The sequence below is a fragment of the Podospora pseudocomata genome, chromosome 4, assembly GCF_035222375.1.
Source record: "Podospora pseudocomata strain CBS 415.72m chromosome 4, whole genome shotgun sequence".
Lineage (NCBI taxonomy): Eukaryota > Fungi > Ascomycota > Sordariomycetes > Sordariales > Podosporaceae > Podospora > Podospora pseudocomata.
Genome location: NC_085888.1, coordinates 855223 through 876020, shown reverse-complemented (window position 1 = coordinate 876020; position 20798 = coordinate 855223). Strand labels below are relative to the sequence as shown.

The 20798-nt window shown below is 52.4% G+C and overlaps 4 protein-coding genes across 4 annotated transcripts; 2 read left to right on the top strand and 2 right to left on the bottom strand.

Moving 5' to 3' along the window:
- Positions 1–528: 528 nt before the first annotated feature.
- Positions 529–3206, bottom strand: fim1 (fimbrin; the record flags this gene model as incomplete). The annotated part of the gene is made up of 4 exons (XM_062889682.1): positions 2698–3206; positions 2398–2608; positions 621–2304; positions 529–563 (listed from the first exon to the last, which is right to left on the bottom strand). Exons 1-4 carry the CDS (start codon positions 2718–2720, stop codon positions 529–531), a joined length of 1953 nt encoding a protein of 650 aa, XP_062743242.1. The 5' UTR covers positions 2721–3206.
- A 55-nt stretch (positions 3207–3261) lies between these two features.
- Positions 3262–4244, top strand: QC762_402330 (uncharacterized protein; the record flags this gene model as incomplete). The annotated part of the gene is made up of 2 exons (XM_062889681.1): positions 3262–3279; positions 3371–4244. Exon 2 carries the CDS (start codon positions 3444–3446, stop codon positions 4242–4244), a length of 801 nt encoding a protein of 266 aa, XP_062743241.1. The 5' UTR covers positions 3262–3279; positions 3371–3443.
- A 56-nt stretch (positions 4245–4300) lies between these two features.
- On the bottom strand, positions 4301–8061 carry QC762_402320 (uncharacterized protein). The gene is made up of 3 exons (XM_062889680.1): positions 7432–8061; positions 4722–7372; positions 4301–4664 (listed from the first exon to the last, which is right to left on the bottom strand). The coding sequence occupies exons 1-3, from the start codon at positions 7825–7827 to the stop codon at positions 4535–4537; spliced, it is 3177 nt and encodes a 1058-aa protein (XP_062743240.1). The 5' UTR covers positions 7828–8061; the 3' UTR covers positions 4301–4534.
- Positions 8062–8311: 250 nt separating this feature from the next.
- RPO31 (DNA-directed RNA polymerase III subunit C1 (rpo31)) lies at positions 8312–13618 on the top strand. Its single transcript, XM_062889679.1, has 2 exons — positions 8312–8918; positions 8981–13618. Exons 1-2 carry the CDS (start codon positions 8706–8708, stop codon positions 13328–13330), a joined length of 4563 nt encoding a protein of 1520 aa, XP_062743239.1. The 5' UTR covers positions 8312–8705; the 3' UTR covers positions 13331–13618.
- Positions 13619–20798: the final 7180 nt, after the last annotated feature.

Genomic DNA, 20798 nt, shown 5'->3' with positions numbered 1-20798 from the left:
GAACCCCTGAATTGACCCTCAACTCACTGCCTCAGCGTCTACGAAGGGGGTTCTCGGAACCAGAGTGGCTGTTGTTCTCACCAACAACCTCACCTATCCAGTCGTTATACCGTCGATACGCAGTCTTGGGTCATGCATGCAAAGTTAGCGCTTGACCCCTTCAGCTCCCCATCACCAGTGGCGCCAAACCAGCTCATCATCTCAGACCCAACACTCAGACCCGTCCCCTCAACACATCGGATGAGACCAGGAACATTCACCAATTCAAGGATTCAACTAGATAGAATTCAAGACGCCGCATGACTCGGCTACTCTGCAGAAAAAGTAAATAAAACCACACGCCCAAGCCATCAACAAAAAGTGCTACCTGAACAGAACAATTCGCGGCATGAAGAAAAGGAAAATGACTGAGAATCCGTAAAACAGACTTGTTTTCGTAGTCGCAACTTTTCCCAAGAACCTTGCCTGTCCCCGCCTCCCCACCCTTTGTCGAGTTCCAACTTATAACAAACGAAAAGATGCTCCATTCTACTGCATCTTTTCGTGAGTTGCCATCAGAGAACCTGTAGTTTTACCACATTAGCTTCTTCATCGTGTTCATCAGGAACCGAAACACATACCAATAAACGTCGTCACCAAACGGCTGCGAACCTGGCAAATATCCTCGGGCACCAGCCAAATCGTCGCCCCCATCTTTCTCGCAATACTGATGCTGAGCTTGGCATTGAGATACGCCTCCTCGTCGTTCCGCCCAGGCGTGACAAGATCGTAGTCGACATAACTGCTCTTCATGCCATTCAGCACATCCAGCAAGAACACACCCGACCCAATGTTAGGGTCCTTGAACGATCGGATGGTCCCTGTGCGACCGCCCTTGCGCACCATGTCGTTGGCCCACCGGACCATCTCCGAATCGGTGATCTCGCGCTTGCCCAACCGCTGCGCCAGGCCCTTCAGGGTAACAGTGATATCCTTGCGCATGAGCTGCCAGACAAGACCAAGCGTCAGAGTGCGCTGCCCGTCAGTGATATCCGCACCCTGGATGCCAACAAGCGAGAAGCCGTTTTGCTTGCCGAGCTCAATGGCGTAGTTGGTGTTTTCCACAGCCTTGAATCTCGACATCTCACCGCCGTGCGCGGGGAGCTTGTTGACGTGCCGCCAGTTGACCGAGCCATTGATAACCTTGTCGTAGGCCTGGAGAAGGATGGTGCCGTCGCGGAGGTCGTCAAAGAAGGACTGGACAGCGGGCTGCACATCCAAACTGTTGAGCCAGAGGGTGAAAACACGGGCCTCGCGCTCGCCTTCAGCATCAAAGTCCTCCACCTCGAGCTTCTCCTCCTCGGTGATTGGGTCAAGGCAGGGGTGGGTGTTGAACAGGTTGGCAACGAAGGCAAGATTGAGCTTAGGGTTACCGGCAACAAGCGAAGAAGGGCTCAAGAACTTGCGACATCCAAGAAGGTCGGCGTTTTGGAGAACCTCCTCAGCGCGCTGGTGCAAATCCCGAGTTTGAAGAGGGGCCCGAGTGCAACCATACTCAGAGCCAATCTGGGCCAGCAACACCGTGTAGTTCTCGCCATTCTTGACATCCGACGAGAAATTGGTAACCCTGTTGGGCCAGTTGGCAGCCTTGAGGTGGTAGTTGAACCACCGGAGGAGGATCTGCTCAGGGGGCAGTCTGAGGAACTGCTCCAGAGTCTCGTCCTCGTCAAGCAGACGGTACAATTCGGGGTGGAGCTTGATGTCAATCTTGCCCAACAGACCCCGGCGAATAACCTGCCAAATCAGTCCCAGAATGAGATGCTCCCTGACCTCAGCGATATCCCCGGCACCAATGTTGACAACTGAGCAGCCTATGCCCTTTGCTGACTCAATGACGATGTTGTTGTTTTCCGTCATCTGGAAGGCGTTGAGCTTCTTGGCTCCCTTGGGCCGGTTCAGGACACGCTCATCGATCGTGTCTGGAACGCTGTCGTTGATGAGCTTGGCGAGCACCAAACCGTCCTTGCACTCGTCGAACATCTCGAACGTGTCGGTTGGGAAGGGGAGGCGGTTGCCAATGTCGGGATCGCCGGCGAGGACGGCATTGATGTGGCGCGTAAACTCGGTGCGTTCATCCTCGTTGATGGTGTGGGTAATGTTAGAGTTCGAACCTTGCACAAAGATCTTGCCCTGAGTTCCACTGATGCTGCCCTTGGAAGAGTGGCCTCCTCCTGTTCTCTGGGAAATCACAGCAGCTGGCGAGGCGGCGGCAGCGGCGGAAAGCCCTTGCGAGTTGGAGGGAGCATCACGGAGCTTGGCAATGAGCTGTGGAAGAATAGGGGTCAGCAACCTGGCGCAAGATGACGTGGTGCTGAGTCGGCGTAGCTACCCCCGAGCTAGTAGAAGATGAGTACATACACCAACATAATCCTCCAGCTCGACTCTTCTTGCGGAGTCGAGCTCAACCTCCTTTAGCGCTTGACGGACGACATCGTATTGCTTGCGCTCGCTGGTCTGAGTGGCCTTGATGGCGGTAGCCTCATCAATGTAACCCTTGTCGTCAACGTCGAGCTTACGGAAGGCGTCGGCTAACGAGAAGATCTCGGGCTGTTGGAATTGAGGGAATTTCCTAGGTAGCTACATGTCAGCTTGAGGCAATCCCGGCAGCAAAACAATGCGCGCGCGCGTGTTTCTTTGTTGGGGGTAGACTGGTCCTACCTCTGGATCTTGAGGACGTTCATGGTGATGCGGGGGATTCGGAGAAGCGCGCAGAAGTACGCGGTAACTGTACTGGTGTGTCTCTAAGATAGCTTGATGATGCTTGTAGATGGTACTCAAGAAGAGGAGGAAGTAAAGCAAACGAAACCCGAGACGGCCGCGCGCCTTTAGCAAACAATGGAAGTTCAAGGTTTTATGTTTGGCCGGGGAAAGGGTTGTCGTAATCGTGTGATTTTTAGACGGTAGGCTTCAATGTCCAGGGCAGGTGGAGGAAATAGGGGAACTTCCATGCTGCACTCCTTCCAAAGCTGGCGGGGGCGGGGGGTTCCCAGGCACTGATGTAATCGCCTGAGCAGAAACCAAGCCACAGAGGGATTGCGTAAGGTAACGGCCCAACCAGATGCAAGGGGCGGTGAGTTAGGGAGTGACCTTTTCAGGGTCATAATTCAGGGGTTATACTGCATAAGTCGCGTACCCCACGAACAGCAACACCAAAAAAATTACTTTTTGCTTTCCTGTCTTGGCATCTCGAAATAACTTCACCTTCACTCACACACACTCCAGGCTTCAGCAAAACGTGAGGTGAGTAGATCTCATCACATATCACTCTCACTCAGGTAAATACTCACGAATTAAACTTACATAATAATATCGTACTAACTACCTCACCTAGTACCTCGTCACCTCATCTCACCTTACCTACAACCCTCACATCTCCGCCTTTCACCTCAAACCACCCTCCCAAAATGTCCCTCTGCAAATCCTGCCACCAACCCTTAATCCTCCAATTCGAGCCCGACTCAGAAGACGAGTCCCTCGCCCCCCCTGCAGACCAACCCCCCATCCCCGACGACCTCCACCTCCCTTGCCAATGCCACTTCCACTGGCAATGCCTCCTCGACCTCTCCTCGACCGTCGCCCTCACCCTCAGCTGCCCCTCCTGCACCACCTACCTCCCCTCCAACCCCCCCACCGGATCTGGTTCCGCCTCAGGCTCCTCCACCAACCCCTTCCTCCCCACCTCCCAAGCCGCCCAAATCCTCACAACCTACACCAACGAAGGCGGCGTCCAAGAACACCTCAACATCCTCCCCCACCTAACCGAAGAAGCCTACCTCTCCGCCAACCCCCAGTTCCGCCCCGCCAAAGCCCTCCACACCCTCACCAGCGAGGGGGACACGGCCGGCATTCTTGAGTTGTTGGCTGATGTCGACGCTGACGAGGACATCACCCTTTCTCTGCCTCAGCTTCTCTGCTGGCAGGACCTTTTGAACGAGTCCAAGACTGCGATGCACCTCGCTCTTGAGAACGAGCAGGAGGAGGTGTTTTGGCTGCTTTTGTGGCTCGAGAGCGGGGTTCACACTTCTGTTTTTCCAGAGCAGGTGGTGCAGAGTTGTGAGGGTGTGGGCCTGCCGAGACGGGGGACCGTTCCCCAGGAGGAGGATGTCAGGTTTATCAAGGATGGGAAGGGGAGGACGGCGGGGGATTTGTGCCGGGAGTTGGGGGGCGCGTGGGGGAGTTATGCGGAGATGTTGGGGATGATTTGAGGGGATGGAGATGAAGGGGTGGATGGGCATAGCATATGATACCAACAAAGGGATGGGATACATAAAAAGCGGCTGGCTGTTTGGAGATATCAAAAGCGTTGATAATACATACATACCCTACAGTGAACATCGGATCTGTTCCTTCATGTCAAAAGCACCACCTCTCCTATGCCCAAACATCAAACAGTTTCTATCTCTCTGTAACAATAAGGGTATATCCATCCATCCATTCCTCTTCCCAATTTTCCCCGTCTCATCATACATACATTCATTACCATCACACACTAACATCACACCCTCGGCGTCCTTACCCTCTCCCCCTGCAACAGCTGCGAAAGGACAAAATGAGCCACATCCTCATCCGCCCAATAACTCATATGCGACGCAATCGTGTTCATCGGGTTAAAGTCAAGCACACTCCTACAATTCCACGTTAGCACCATCCTCATCTCCCCACCTTCATGCCAAATCACTTACTCCTGAATACAATAATCCACCCTCCCATTCCTATTCAACCCCCTAATCTTCCCCTCCTCCCTCCTCATCCTCTGCGCCTTCCTCTCTTCCTCCAACCACCTCTCCTTCGTCAGCACATCCCCCCCATTCCCATCCCCCTTCTCCCCCCCACCACCATCCGCCCTCTCAACCCTACTCTTCTGAAACCGACTAAACAACGTCTCCAACTCCTCATCAATCAACGCCCCCCCATCCTTCCCTCCCCCGGTAACCGCCGCAATCGCCATCTGCCTCTCCGCCGTCTTCTCGCTCTTTTCCACATGATCCTCCATCTTACTGTTGCCCCCCCCCTCCGCCGCCCCAAGCTGCTTCTCCTTCCACGCACCACTACCCGGCGACCCAACCGGACTGAGACTCAACTCCCTCTCCCGATGATGCGAAGCATTGATATTATTCACATCCTCCTGCGTCAGCCCCAAGCTCCGATTCAGCAAGCTGCTCGCGATCCCAGCAGAGAAACTGCTCCACAACCCCGTCACGCTCTGCCCAACCTTTGCCCCCAAGCCCGTCAGCCCTTGAGGGGCTACACTCCCAAAGATGGTCTTTTTTGTATAGGGCAATGCCTGCGGCTTGAGAGTAGACATGGCCTGGGATATCAACGGTTCAAGTCGGTACGCGATCGGATCCGACGGGTGGAAAATGTTGAACAACTGAGAGACTTTGGGAGAGGAGACACTGAACGGGTGGCCAGTAATAGGAGAGAGGTGTTGATCGCTGGCGTACGAATACGCCGGTGCAGACAAAAAGGGATCCTCCATGTAATCCGGATTCAGCGGGCTCTCCGACGGGACAGCATTGGGCAGATTCCTAGCGGAAATTGTCCTCCCCTTGAGCATCTGGAACAACCCGATCGGTGACCCTAGACAATAAAAGTCCGCCACGTCAAAGTCGAAAGCCAGATCTTTGCTCTCCTTTGGTTCGAATCTATCTTCTGAAGAGGCAGCAGGCCAGATTCTCAAAGGGTTTCGCGGCAGCGAAGCGGCAGGTGCCCTTTTCTTTTGTCGGCAGAGAATGTCAAACATGATGGCTGAGCCGAGGGAATGCCCCACAATGTGGACTTTACCCTTGAACTCTGGGTTGCGTTCCTTGAATGTCTTGTAGATGTGGTTGGATTCCTTGACAACAATGTCGGCGATTTGCTCCCGGTAGGCGCTCTGGTAGAGAAGCACGTCGAGGGCGAGGTCAGAAATAAGGGAACGGGCGAAAGCGAGGCCTTCAATGGTGATATCCTCCAGAGACGGGTACTCGTCCTCTTCGTCAAATGCCTCGGCGAGATCGTGTTCTCCTCTTCTTGGCTTGCGCTTGGGAAAGTCGAGACGGTGGCGCCAGACCACAGGCAGCACCTGAACTCGACAGTTACCTGGTCCGCTTTCCCCAATCTCAGAATTGAGTGCCCGTAAATCTGCGGATACAGAGTACACATTCTTGAGATTCTTGCGAAGAATATTCACATCGTGAACAAAGTTGATGCTGTCCATCCTGCGAGATAGCAACTGCCCGATGCCGTGTGTCACCAACACCAGATGCTCAATATCACGGCCTTGGTTCTCACCAGCGTTGGTATTGTAATCACCCATCATCTCCTTCTCTTCTCGCACCCTGATAGCCTCGGCTTCAGCTTCTGGGTCCTCTGCCCGCTCCATCAAATTGGACAGTTGGCGAGATAAAGAGTTCCGAGGATTGTCGGGCTCCATGTCTGCACCCTCATCCAGACTGGGCCGCACGCTCGTGGGCGGTGCAGATCGCCTCTTGAGGGCCTTTGGGGTCTCATCGCCCTTCTCGTTGGATGTTGATTTTGTTCCCGCTGGTGTCACTGGCCGCTTCTCATCCTTTTCCTTGACCTTCTTCGCCTCAGTGTACCCTCGCACTAGTTTCACACCACTCATGTATCCACCACCTGCAAACCTTTCGTACATTGTCGATGTAACCCACGACAACATCCCATCAGTGGACAACCACGCTGTATTAGAATCCTGATACGTTGCCACGCTGTTCATATAACTACCGAACAACCGATAGGTCTGCGGTTGATGTTGGGGTACACTGGCTGCAGTCTTTGCGTTGATTTTGGCCAGGGATTCATCAACAATATTCAAGTTTTCCGAGGAACCCTTGGGTGTTGGTCCTTTCGTCGACGGGTTCGAGGGTGCCTTCGGGTATCGCCATGGCTTGACCTTGAGATATCCCTCCTCAAGCTGAGCAGCCAGATTCTCCTCACAAGGTCGGAGCGTGGAACCCTCTTGATAGAACCAACTTCCGCGCCGGACCTCGTACACGGGACCCTCCCAATAAATGGGCGCAAGTTCCCGCTCTTCAATATCCACATCGAACAAAAAGTCTTCGTTTACTGGCACTCTTGTTTTGGATCGGCTACTGTCTGTGTCTTTTTCTCCCTCGCCAGACACAGACCGTGGGCGCTTAGTTCCTGTGCGAGCAAGCGCATTCCCGGTGAAAGCGTTCCGTTCCTCCTCGAGCTCCTGTAGTCTAGCCTGGTATGCGGCCTCCACGGCTCGCGAATCTCGGGGATCAAAGGCGACGTATTTCTTTGGCTGGGCAGGTTTGGCATCGGAAGCGACCTTGGTGATCATAAACTTGGGCTTGCGTTTTGGCACCTAAAGCCAATGCTCAAAATTAGTTCGAATCTTCCAACACTTTCCAAAGAAACACTCACGTCAACAGCATGGAACCACTGTATATTGGGCGGGGGACAGTCTGGTGGATATCGTTTGAAGCTTTGGCCATAAAAGGGATTCAATGTATGGTCGACGGTAGTGGAGGGGGCGAGGGCTGGCTGAGGATCTTTCGGCGTGGGGGTTGCACTGCGAGGTCCAGCCCAGGGATTGATCGAGTCGACGGCGGAAGCAAGATATGACTTCTCAACCTTCTTCTCGACAGCAGTATTTGGGGCCGGCGTGGAAGCCATAGCTCCGGGATGTCTGGGTGAACCAGGATTCGGTTTGGGAAAGCCGCTCGCAGTCTTCCAAATATATCGACGGTTTGAAAAGAAAGGGTAGCGTTGTAAGGATCGCCCAACAGCTCTCCTCGGCCGGATCAAGCGATAAAGCATGCAGCTTTTGATGCCAGTTGTTGATTCGCTTATCTTGCTCGAGACCAGGAAAGGACTTGGCACAGCAACCAGAGGCTGAAGGAATGCGCAAAGGAAATTTTCTAGACAACGGAAGAAGAAGTTATTGTGTGGTTCTTCTGCTCAATATTTCTAGCACCTTTTCATCAAAGCCAGGAAAACAGGTCCAACACAAGAACGTGGTCTCTTGTTTCGGCCCACGCCCTGGACATCTCTCCGGCCAAAGCTCGTGACATCCGCAACGACCGGCAGCAGCAAATGATGACGGAGGGTCCCTGGAGAACTGCTGTTGATTGGACGCAGAAAAACCGTTGCCCCGCAGTCCTCCCGGCAGGCTGGGGAACTTGGAGACTGTGCTCCGGTACTTTCTTTCCTGCACTGGAACAGGCAGAAATAAAGTATATCTGCCAAGACCTCAAGTACAGCTGATCCTCAGTTGATCCATGCGCCTGCACCAAAAGTGTCAGGGGTAGGTGCATGGGATGGTGGGGCACATCTTTCGGGATTGGAGTCATTCAGTTGCTTAGCCTTGCCCCGCCTTGCGTCGACAAAATTATTCTCGGTTGCAATCGCGAACCACTTTTGACACGCCTCGAACCTTGAACCACTTGTCGTCGCCAACCAGCCACACTTTGCTGGGAAAATCAAGGAGTTATCCCACAATTCCACACCCCTCCGCTGGTATTTCTTTTACTCTCAATCTCACCAACAGCAGCAGCAACTTAGACGTCGCCATCTCCATCGACACATTCCCGGCGAGCCCGCTATGAGCAGGTAGCGTAGCTACCTTGAGGGGCAATTCGTTGTTCCATCTCGCCGCGACCACACAACCACACCACACCACACAATCACATCACAAAATGGAGTCGGAAGTCGAGGCCGGCAGGGCCTCCGAGAACCGCAAGACCTTGGTGAAGGACCAGCTCCCAAAGCGCTTCAAGGCCCTCAAGTTCGGCATTCAATCCACCCAAGACATTCTTAACCAAGGTGTGCTCGAGGTCTCCGACAATCTGCTCTACGATGTCGAAAACAATCGAGCTCCCTTCAAGCATGGACCCCTCGATCCCCGCCTGGTGAGTATCAACACTTCCTTCGTCATCCTTTGTCCCATGTCATAGCTAACCTATCCCCACAGGGAACCTCGAGCCCGAAACCCGATGCGAAATGCCACACCTGCCACCAAGATCTGATGGGCTGCCCTGGTCATTTTGGTCACGTCAAACTTCCACTCCCCGTCTTTCACATTGGCTATCTCAAATACATCCAGGCAACCCTGCAAAACATTTGCAAATCATGTTCCAGGATCCTCCTGACCAACGAGGAGCGCCGCCGGTTCCTCAGATCACTCCGCCGGGAACAGGACAACATGGCGCGAACGGCCGTACTCAAACGCATCAACGAGCAGTGCCGGAAAGTGAGGAACTGCTACCACTGCGGTGACCTACAGGGAACCATCCGAAAGCTGAGTTGCATGAAGCTTGTCCATGACAAGTTTGTGGCCTACAACAAGTCGACGGCCCAGAAGAAGGTGGCACCCGAAAGCAAGATCGAGTTCGATGCCTCCTTTGAGAGCGCCAAGGCCCATTTCGCAGAGCTTGGAAAGCACACCCGCCGTGCCATGGATGATATGCATCCCCTCAAGGTTCTCAACCTGTTCAAGGAGATCAACTCGGTCGATTGCGAGCTGTTGGGCCTAGATCCTGCCGAAGGACGACCCGAGATGTTTCTCTGGCGGTACCTCCCAGCCCCCCCCCTTTGTATCAGACCATCGGTCGCCCAGGAAAGCGCAAGCAACGAAGACGACATTACCACAAAGTTGGCCGAAATTGTCATCTATAGCGCACATTTGCGCGAAGCTATGCTAAAGGGTGCGCCGCTTCCTTCCCTCATGGAGCAGTGGGAATTCCTCCAGCTGCAGGTCGGCATGTACGTCAACAGTGATGTGCCTGGCCTCGTCCAGCAAGGCTTTGGCAAGGTTACTCGTGGCTTCTGCCAACGTCTCAAGGGAAAGCAGGGGCGCTTCCGTGGCAATCTCTCGGGCAAACGTGTTGACTTCAGTGGGCGTACTGTCATCTCCCCCGATCCGAATCTGAGCATTGAACAGGTGGCCGTCCCCGAACGTGTCGCCAAGAACCTCACATACCCCGAGCGCGTTCACGCGAACAACATTCAAAAACTCAAGGCTTGTGTGAGAAACGGCCCGACTGAATACCCTGGCGCGTTGCAAATCACCAAGAACCAAGGCGAGGAGAATGAGATGAAGTTTCTCTTGAAGCACATGAAGCCTCACATCCTTGAGAAGAATGCGGACAACCTCCGGATTGGAGATGTTGTAGAACGGCATCTCGAAGACAACGACATCGTCCTGTTCAATCGTCAACCCTCACTTCACAAACTGAGTATTATGAGCCATTACGCAAAGATCAGACCTTGGAGGACGTTCCGGCTGAACGAGTGTGTTTGCTCGCCATACAATGCCGATTTCGACGGTGATGAGATGAACCTTCACGTCCCACAGACAGAGGAGGCGAGAGCAGAGGCTATCAACCTGATGGGCGTCAAGAACAATCTGTGTACTCCCAAAAACGGCGAGCCCATCATTGCCGCCACCCAGGATTTTATTACCGCTGCTTATCTGTTGAGCGGCAAAGATAGGTTCTACGACAGAAGCAGCTTTACCTACATTTGCACACAGATGCTTCTTGGCGATACCTATCTCGAGCTTCCGCCTCCTGCCATCCTCAAGCCCAAAGCTCTCTGGACTGGCAAGCAAATCTTCAACGTCATGATGCGGCCCAACAAGGAGTCGCCTGTCTTGGTCAACCTCGATGCCAAGAACAAGGTCTACAACAAAGGAAACCTCCAGCCTCCTGACATGGACATTGACGACTCGTTCCTTGTTGTTCGCAACTCCGAGGTTATCTGCGGCCGCATGGACAAGTCCACGGTTGGAGAGGGCAAAAAGAACTCTGTGTTCTATGTCATTCTGAGAGACTATGGAGCCGACTATGCTGCCGCCACGATGAACCGTCTGGCCAAGCTCTGTGCCAGATCTTTGACACTGCGCGGCTTCTCTATCGGTGTTGGTGATGTGTTTCCTTCGCAGGCATTGACTGAACACAAGCTCATGCTCCTCGAAAAAGCCACGACGGTGTGCGACGGATTTATTTCCCAAGCAGAAAACGGGACTCTTGAGAAGGCTCCAGGTTGCGACATGAAGGAGACTCTGGAGACCAAGCTTTCGGGAACCCTGAGCGCTGTCCGTCAAGCTGCCGGTAGCTACTGCACCGAGAATCTCAGCAGAAACAACGCACCTCTCATCATGGCCAAGTCTGGGTCCAAGGGTTCCGAAATCAACGTGGCCCAGATGATTGCCTGTGTCGGTCAACAGATTATTGGCGGCAAGCGTGTCGCTGATGGATTCCAGAACCGAACCTTGCCTCATTTCGAAAAGGGCGACAAGCGCGCGGCTGCCAAGGGCTTCGTCAAGAACAGTTTCTACACCGGTCTGCATCCTACCGAGTTCTTGTTCCACGCCATTTCTGGCAGAGAAGGTTTGGTCGACACCGCTGTCAAGACGGCCGAGACGGGTTACATGTCCAGACGCTTGATGAAGTCGCTGGAGGATTTGTCGACTCAGTACGATGACACGGTGCGCACCTCGGAAGGAGGCATTGTCCAGTTCCAGTATGGTGCAGACAGGCTCGACCCAGTGGACATGGAGGGAGATGCCCGGCCTGTCAACTTTGATCGGACCTGGAACCACTCCCAGACCATCACTTGGAACAACTCGGAGAAGGGGTTGCTGCCGTCCGAGATACAGAAACTGACCAAGGAGTTACTGGACAGACAGCGGGCGCTCTATGTCCGACGTGACATGCTTACCGGCGAGGTCATCACTGGGCTTACCGATGAGCAGATCCGCACGAGCACGGACCGCGCAGCGTATATGGCCGTCGACGAGCACGACGCCGCGAGAGAGTACCTCAACAGTGTCCAGACATACATCACACAGAGAGCCACCAAGCTGGCCAGGATTCGCAAGTCGGTCGGCCTCGATCCAGGAGTGTTAGAAGAAGACCTTGCCATGCAGGCTGCAGTTAATAGGGTGAACAAGGGTGGATCCGAGATGGATATTGATATGGATGATGAGGCGCGCGCCAAGGGACAAAAGCACGCCGACCTCACGGCCAAGGTGTCGGAGGCCAGTCTTCGGAAATTCATCGAGCTATGCCTGGAGAAGTACAAGAAGGCACAGGTCGAGCCAGGTCACGCTGTAGGAGCCGTGGGCGCTCAGTCGATCGGTGAGCCTGGAACGCAAATGACGCTCAAGACGTTCCATTTCGCCGGTGTTGCCGGCATGAGTATCACCCAGGGTGTCCCGCGTATCAAGGAGATCATCAACGCCTCCAAAACGATCAGTACACCTGTCATCACTTGCGTCTTGGAGAACACTAAGGATGTCAGCGCGGCCCGGGCCGTCAAGCACAGGATTGAAAAGACTTACATCAAGGATATCCTTGACTATGTGGATGATGTGTGGCTGCAGGACGTCGCCAAAATTGTTCTCAGGCTTGAGAAGGATGGTCTTGAGAACCTGGAGCAGATTGGGATAACGACTACCGATATTGCCGACGCCATTGTCAAGGCCAAGAAGCTCAAGTTGAAGATTGAGCCAGAAGACCTGAAGGTGAACAAGAATGTCATTGAGGTTCTCGTCCACAACACATGGCAGGATGCAACGGCGGCGAGAAAGGCGGCCAGGCAACGCGCTGCGGCTCTGGAAAAGGGGCTGACTGTCGCCAATCCAGGGGATGAGTCGGCAGCCGATTTCCAGTTGAGAGTCAACTTCCTCAAGCGCATGTTGCCGGAAGTGCCCATTGCCGGCCACCCCGAGACAACGAGAGCGATTATCAATGTCGACAGCAAGACTTCGGCGCATACAGTTCTGGTGGAAGGTTACGGACTGCGCGCTTGTATGACCACAGAAGGTGTGGTTGGCACCAAGTGCTTGACCAACTCGGTCATGGAATGTCGCGATGTGCTGGGTATTGAGGCGGCCCGCACAACTATTGCCTTTGAAATCCAGCAAGTCATGGGCGACATGAACATCGACCCTCGTCACATGGAGCTTTTGGCCGATGTCATGACATACAAGGGCGACATTCTCGGCATCACGCGCTTCGGCCTTGCCAAGATGCGCGACAGTGTTCTCCAGCTGGCTTCTTTCGAGAAGACGCCAGACCATTTGTTTGATGCCGCTGCTGGTATGAAGACAGACCGGATCTTGGGCGTCAGTGAGTGCATCATCATGGGCCAGACCATGTCGATAGGGACAGGTTCGTTCCAGGTGGTCAGACGTCTTGGTCTCTATGACTGGCAGCTCAAGCCCAAGCCCTCTATGTTTGATGAGATATGGAAGAAGACGCACTCCAAGCTTGGCAGGGGTCGAGCCCGGCCGGTGGTGGTTGCGGCGGCTTGTTAAGCAGAGAGGATGGTTTTATGTCTGGGTTCGTTGAGTTTGGTTTGGAAAGGCGGGACGGGACGGTCTTCATGCGGAGTTGAGCTGAGAAAACGGTTGGGACAATTACTAGCTTTTTTTATTGTAAATATCGATATGGTTGATGGTTAAGAACTAGATTAATTAGTTTTTCTCAGTTGAACTTGACTGACGTGAGTAGCGGTCTGGACGTAGTGTGAAGTCGAGAGTCGGCCAAACACGAGGCACATGGCTGTGTGTGTGCGTGTCTGACATGACATTAATACCTTCCAGAAGATGCCTCTTCCACCTTGTTTGTATGCCTCAACTCTACCGGACGCCTATTAGCTATCACAAATGAGCCTGGTGTACCGAAGCATTTCCCTTATCCCCAGTAGTCTCCTACCATGATGAAACCCGCACCGGGCATTGACGTGTCAATTGCTTTTTGCTCCTGTGACACCACGGTTGTAGCGAGTGATATAATTGTCACCGGTGCTCTTGCGCTGGTTGCAGCCTTCTTCTACCCGCATTGCAGTTCCACATTACGATTGCTCGACTACAACGATATTACACGCTTCGATGATATTCACCACCTGTCACACGGCAAAAGCCAACCACCTGCAACCACGGCCAGCAACACTGTCGATGCCACCGCAAGGAGGGGTAACTGCAAGTTGTGAACCTCTCGTTGAAAGCGAGGCAGGCAATCTGAAGGCATGGCGGTTATCAAAGGAAGCCCACTGGCCCCTGAGATATTGAGGAACTTGGCAGCGGCTCGAGGCCACTGGGCACGGACCACCTGACGATGGATAAAAAAGTACGCGTCTCTGAGATCTGTTTGTATTCCTAGACGTTCTTCTTCCTCATCACGCTCTTCGAGGCCATTGAAGATTATTAGACTGAATTGAACCATGAAGTTCCAAGCCCTGATATTACAGCCCTTGTCACACCACCGCTACGGGGCTGTTCGGTCCGGCGGTAGGCTTTCTCTATAAGAGGTAAAAGGCGTCCTTGAAAGTCACTTCCTCACGAATATTAGATTTTCAATGTCTACATTTCGAACGACTCCCGGATTAGGTTTAACCTTACGCCAGCGCAGATCGAAGAAGGTAGGAATTGCGGGAAAGTGGGCCCAAATAACAAGACATAACGTACGTTATCAGTGAGTGAGGCATATCAGTGAGTGGGGCACTTTCGACGCGACGCGACATCTTTGTACTCAACAACCACTTTTCTCTACCATCAAAGATGCCCTTTACTTCAAAAGAAAGCAAAATAATCTTGGCTCTCCAGGCTCTTCAAAATGACGAAAAGCTAAGCATACGGGCTGCGGCTAAGGCCTATAGAGTCTCCCAGGCAACGCTAGGGCGCCGACGCGCTGGCAAGCCTGCATGATGCGACACTACACCCAAGTCGAAAAAGCTCACTCAATTAGAAGAGGAGGCTATTGTTCACTATATTATTGAGCTATCTGCGCGAGCTTTTCCACCGAGATTAAGTGGTGTGGAAGATATTTACAACTTCGACGAGACTGGGTTTATGATGGGCATTATCTTCGCGGGCATAGTAGTTACGACCTCGGACGGCCTTAGCAAGGCAAAACTGGCCCAGCTTGGCAACCGCGAATGGGCAACGGTGATCCAGGGAGTCAATGCCCTCGGCTGGGCTATCCCTCCCTTCATCATCTTGGCCGCACAGTACCACCTTGCTAACTGGTACACCGAGTGCAACCTACCGTCTACCTGGCGCATCGCAACCACCGATAATGGCTGGACTACCAATCCGGTAGGCCTAGATTGGATCAAGCACTTCGACTATCACACAGCGTCCCGCACAAAGGGCAAATACCGGTTGTTAATCCTCGACGGCCTGTGACGAACCCCTATCCAGAACCTCTGAAAGGGATACTGGTTGAAGGTACTTCTGAATAATCCTGGTTCGGTGCAGCTAAACAGTGCACAACAAGATGTCTCAATGTAAACACAAGATACCGTGAATACAAGTGTGAATTGCATAATGCAGAACTGTCTATCTACACCAGCCAGTTCCTCCGTATATATAGACCTATGTCACAGTTAACCCAACGGCAGGTCGCGCAGTATGTGGGGCGCAGGACGTCCCCAGCCAATCATTAGGAAAGTCAGGAGACAGCCAATAGGGGCCGGCCAGAAGTGCTATGGCGCCAAGACCCACGAGCACTCTGCAGGATGCAAGATGCTCGGGGTGATCGAAGGCATAGCACGACGAGCACTTTGCAGGATGCAATGTGCTAGGAGTGATCGGGGCCATAGCAGGGTTAGCACTTCACGGTCCACTGGTCTATATATACGGAGGAACTGGCTGGTGTAGATAGACAGTTCCTCATGCAAGCAATCAAGTTCATTTGTCTACAATCTACTCTCAGTAGCTCTTTGTTAGAACAACCTGTTGTTGACAGTGAACTCGTGTCTGAGACGCTTGTCACAACCTTCGATCATCCTGTCATATTCACCTCTGGCGTACTGCCTTGCAGTCTGTATCCATTCCTGGTGCAGGTTGTAACAACTGCCTTGCAGTCTGTATCCACTCCCGGTGCAGGTTGTAACACTGGTGTAGATAGACAGTTCCGCAGTATGCAATACGAGTCACAATCGTTGGTATTCAGACTATTGTGATTGAGACAAGCCATTGTTGTGCACTGTTTAGCTGCACCGAACCAATTGTCAGAAGTTACCTTCAACCCGTATCCCTTTTAGCGGTTCTGTACAGGGGTTCGTCACAAAAGGTCGTATATCTAGGTGTTGGCCATACTGGGATTGTTTAACTTCAAAACACACAAAAACCCCTTCTTTACTCAAGTGAAAGGCGTGGTCTCCCTAATTCTATTGCGTAATCGTCATCAACGTCATCACATTCACACAAGAATCAAAGGACAAATAAACAAAAGTGCGGGAAGAGGGATAACTTTATTATAATAATACTAAGAATATCGCCCCATACCCAAGATATTAATATTGGTGATAAGAATAGAGCTCCCTGCTCAAGTCTCATGATAATGATGATAAAAATGGTGTCCATGTCCAAAATAATGATAATAAGAATGTTCCCTCCCCGTTTATGCAGACCATTGATAAAAATACTCCCCCCCCGTCGCCCCCCGTAACCCCCCACCAAATTAGGTCCGTGAGGACCAAACCACCCGCCAACCCCGCCGCCGCACCGAACTACGGGAGATTCTAACTCCAGCCTAATCATTCCATGTCAGTTATACATGTTAAAGTGAACTGAGAGATCTTGAGACGTACCAAGAATTGCAAGGGGCCCCGCCAAAAACGTCACCCACCCAGCTGCCGCCTGCCGGGCCCGCAACCAATCTCTCACCACCGGGGTGCATCCGACCCCCGCCTGGTCCCTGGCCCCCTGCATCACCCTCTGCCTAATACGGATATTCAATCAGCACTCATCATCAGCAAATGGACTTGCCAGGCCTCTGAAAGCCTGAAAAGGAAGTAGGACAGGTTTGGTGAACTGACTGGCTGGCAGGGTCAGCAGGGAGCGGAAGACGCAGGTGGAGATCCCCGCACGTGCACCGGTGGGTGAGGAGGTTGGGGCCCAGCAGGCCGAGCTCGACGTCGCCGGCTGTGGCGGCGGCGGCGGCGGCGGTGTTGGGGCTTGTGGCCGACATTTTTTTTTTAAAAAAAATTTTTTGAAAAAAAAAAATGAGTTTTCCAAAAAACAGAGGATTTATTTTTGGAATTGTGTTGGCCAAAAAATCCAAAATTGTGGGTGGTGATGCTTGAGGAAAGGAAATGGAAATCCCGACGAACTTGCAAATCTGGGATATTTTGAACCCGCGCTGGGCACTAGCACAACAACATGATGTGGACCTGGGTTGGGGCCAAAGGGAACATTCTCGTCGTCTTGCGTCATCCATCATGGTAACTGCAAGCTTGCATCTCGGCTGGGGAAGGTACGGTTTCTCATGTGGGAAATTTCACCCCAGGAAGGGTAAGGTATCTAGGTAAGTGCCGTTTGAGCAGGAGAGCGTTTTGTAGTTGCCCATTCGAGCAACTGTCACTTTTGGACCATGTCCATTGACGGGATTGGGCCGTGATGGGCTGACATGATCAGCTACCCACAAATGGTGGAGGCAACAGCAAACGCTGCGACAGGATTAAGGACAGCCATTGTGGCCTAGTCCTGTCCCTTAGATGTTTTTATTTATGGACGGATTTACACGGAAGATGGCAGTCTGCTTTGCAAAAAGAGTTGGCCGTGGGCTGGGCTCAGTTGAAGGGGGCAGGGCTATCCACATGTTGCATCTGTCCATCGCCTGGAAGACGGGATTTCAGTCGAGGGTGGATAACCAGTCGGATGTTACTTGGCAGCTCATGTCACTTTCATCCGTTGCAGTATCGCCATCATGGTGATGGCAACGGCGACCTCATAATTATCCTCCCGTTAACCCTCATCTCCCTGGCCCTCATGTTCGCTGGGCTGGTCACCAGACGAGCTGGTCCCCAGTTGTCCTGGGGTTGGGCGGAAGTCACGTTGAAGTTGGGTCACGAGTGACAGTAGTGCCAATGGCTCGGCTGGCATTGCATAGCACACGGGTGACTTCCCGCAGAAGAGCCGACAACGCCCGTCAAGTTCGCCCTGCCGATAAGAGTCGAGGTTCTCATCCCACTCTAACTCCAAGACGCGTGCAAGCAGCTAGCAAGCCCAACGCCCTGCTCGAATGAACAACGGACATCTCAACGAAGTCAAAGCGGTCTTCCGGCCTTTCCAGTAAGCCGTGCCGGAAACCGCAACCTGACACGCTTTTGCGCGCATGCCTGTGTATAAAAGCAGAAACACCTGTTGGGACCCAACGATGCGCGTTTAGATTGATCGAGGGGGCAGCCACGAGACGTTCTCTTTCTCGAACAGTCCAGTACTTACCCTTCCTTCCTCCAAGTTTATCCGGCAAGGGGCGAACGGCTAGCTTCGGGTGCTGGCGCTGGGCTTGGGCGTTTGGGGATTATAGGGTTTGCTCTTAGTTGGGGAGGTTTTTTTTGGGATGAATATTCTTATTATCCTTATTTTGGATCTGAGAATGCTATTCTTATTGTTATTATCTTGTGGGGCTTGAATAGGGGCCTCTATTCTTATCACGAACATCAATATCTTAGGTATATTCTTATTATCATTATAATAGAGTTATCTCTCCCACGTACTGGGATTCAGTTTCACTCTGTTTCATGGTGAAATGTGCATCTTTGATGTTCTGACTGGATACCGGTCTATTGTGCAACGGCCACCCTCAGGCACTAACTATCTTGAATGAAACCATGAATGTTATCATCCACCAATTGACGCATCTCCCTGTCATGCACTTCGCCCATGAATGAGCTGGGTATATGATCTGTTTCTTCAAGATTGACAACCTCGAGCCACGGTTTGCTAATAGTCTTTCTATAGAACAAAACGGAGGTTCCGAGAAGTTTTGGGTCTGGATGAATCCAACCAACGATTCTGACTCAGCATCGCACCTATTAGCAGCTGATACCGTTGCGCAGGTGCTTGGATGAAACACAGGATAAGCACTCACCGGATCACCGAATCGAGGTCAATAAGTCTGGCGACATCAGTTCGGGACAAACTGCAGAACCAGGCGCCGTCTTGACTTGTCATCGTGAACGAGAACCCCCATTTTGGCCACCCTGGTCTCCTCCTGTGACAAGGGGAGTATCTCGGCTTGGAACAGGTAGTTCAACTCAGTATAATAATCTGTTATGGCCTCAAGGTCCTTGCCCCTTGCCATTTGGGTAGGAAAGGCAAGGCCTACTTATAGTCCTCCGGATCCCCAGGACCGTTCTGAGCTCCCTGGTCCTCGAACCTGTCTTATCTGTCTGCCTTGGCCGGGCACCTCCTTCGGCGTCCTGGCCACTGATTCCACCAGTAATAGGTACATATGATTCCTGTCCTGCAGTCTTCTTGCAGCTCGTATGGGTCCTCAGTCCCTCCTGCCCAACCAACCCGTATCGGCACCCTGGTTCTGCCTTCGTGGTGGTCGCCGTGATGCCTCCGCTGAGCCCCGGTGGGCTCAGTTGGTTGCCGGCCCCAGATATTCTGATCCTGGGCATATCGTTGGGCTATTGTTGGTTGGAGTGTGTACTGTCTAGGGGCACTGAGTCGTGGGCCCGTGTGACACCTCCCGTGTTCTCGGATTAGTTGGATAGTACGCTCATAAATGGGCCCTCCAACTGACAGACCGGTCCCTGTAGGTATGCTGTCATACGCCTTGACTTTCCCAGAAGGCCTATCTACGAGGAACGGGACAGGGTAAGCGTAATTGATAAGTTGGACATTGTCAAGACAGCAGCGGTCCTCGATATTGGCTCGCCAGGGGATTGGTTTCTGGAGTTGGGAGAGGTCGTTTGCCGAGACATATAGGCGGGCTTGCTGCCAACGGGCAGTCTCAGATGCGAACGGCTGCGGTGGGGGGCAGCAGAGGACATCGATCGAGTAGCGGTGGATACATGTAGCAGGTGGAAAGGGTCGTGGAAGTTTGGTAGACATACACGATATGTCGTTATGTCGACGCCATGTAGGGGGGCCGTGATACGCTGCGGTGAGCTTTTCTTGAATTCGTTTGCCCCACCACTTGGTATTTCCTGTTGCATGAGAATTACTTGGGCTGATTCGGGATAGGGCCCGCCTCCAGATACCAATGCCGCCCTCCTGGGATGTCGTGTCTTCCGATTTTGTCTCTGTGGGGTGCGACGATTGTAATGATGAAGATTTTGGCTTCTCAGAATCATCCACGACGGGTCCGTTATTATATATATAGGGCGGAGGAGGATTCGTGCTATCGAGGTGGTCCTCGAAGAGGTCATTTATGCTCTTTTCCAGCATGTTAACTCATGGACGGCTGAATTATTGGAGTGTTAAAGGATGAGAGAGGACAGAGAAGGTGGGAAGAAAGGAAAAATGATAGTTAAATGGATAATTCTAAATTAGCGTTTATTTAGATGAACAGCAAACTTTACTACGGCACTGCCATTCTTTCCCGTGGCGCAAATGCAGTTCTGGGACACACTCAAACCCCACCACAGATAGGCCGATATTTGCTCAACCTTAACCCACTTGATCAAGCCCATTTTAACTGGGGTAACTTTCGCTTTTTAACGCAGATAATGCATTTTTATAGGTACTTGCTCTATGTGCATTATTAAATTCTATTTGTGCGTCTATTAGAACCATTCAGCATTGTGTGGCAGGTGTGGCTTGCTGTCTGCATCCAATATCACTCTCTCATGGTATTTAAAGATTAAATTCCAATTTTGAGTACCTAGTAACATTGATGAGTAGATGCGACACTTACGATGGCGCTTTTTAATCTCTCCTATTTAAAACCACCTCGTTGAATGCTCGTTAAACCCTGGCCCCATTGTGATTTCATGGAGTTATTAATCACAGCCCTGTTGATCTGCTTAACCGAACCTTCGTG

Bases quoted from the DNA above. Each gene is read 5' to 3' on its own strand.
- QC762_402320 (XM_062889680.1), bottom strand. From the start codon at position 7,827: ATGCTTTATCGCTTGATCCGGCCGAGGAGAGCTGTTGGGCGATCCTTA. The intron at 7,373-7,431 runs GTGAGTGTTTCT...CATTGGCTTTAG, and splicing joins AGTGGTTCCATGCTGTTGAC to GTGCCAAAACGCAAGCCCAA. The intron at 4,665-4,721 runs GTAAGTGATTTG...GTGGAATTGTAG, and splicing joins GTGGATTATTGTATTCAGGA to GAGTGTGCTTGACTTTAACC.
- RPO31 (XM_062889679.1), top strand. From the start codon at position 8,706: ATGGAGTCGGAAGTCGAGGCCGGCAGGGCCTCCGAGAACCGCAAGACC. The intron at 8,919-8,980 runs GTGAGTATCAAC...CTATCCCCACAG, and splicing joins GACCCCTCGATCCCCGCCTG to GGAACCTCGAGCCCGAAACC.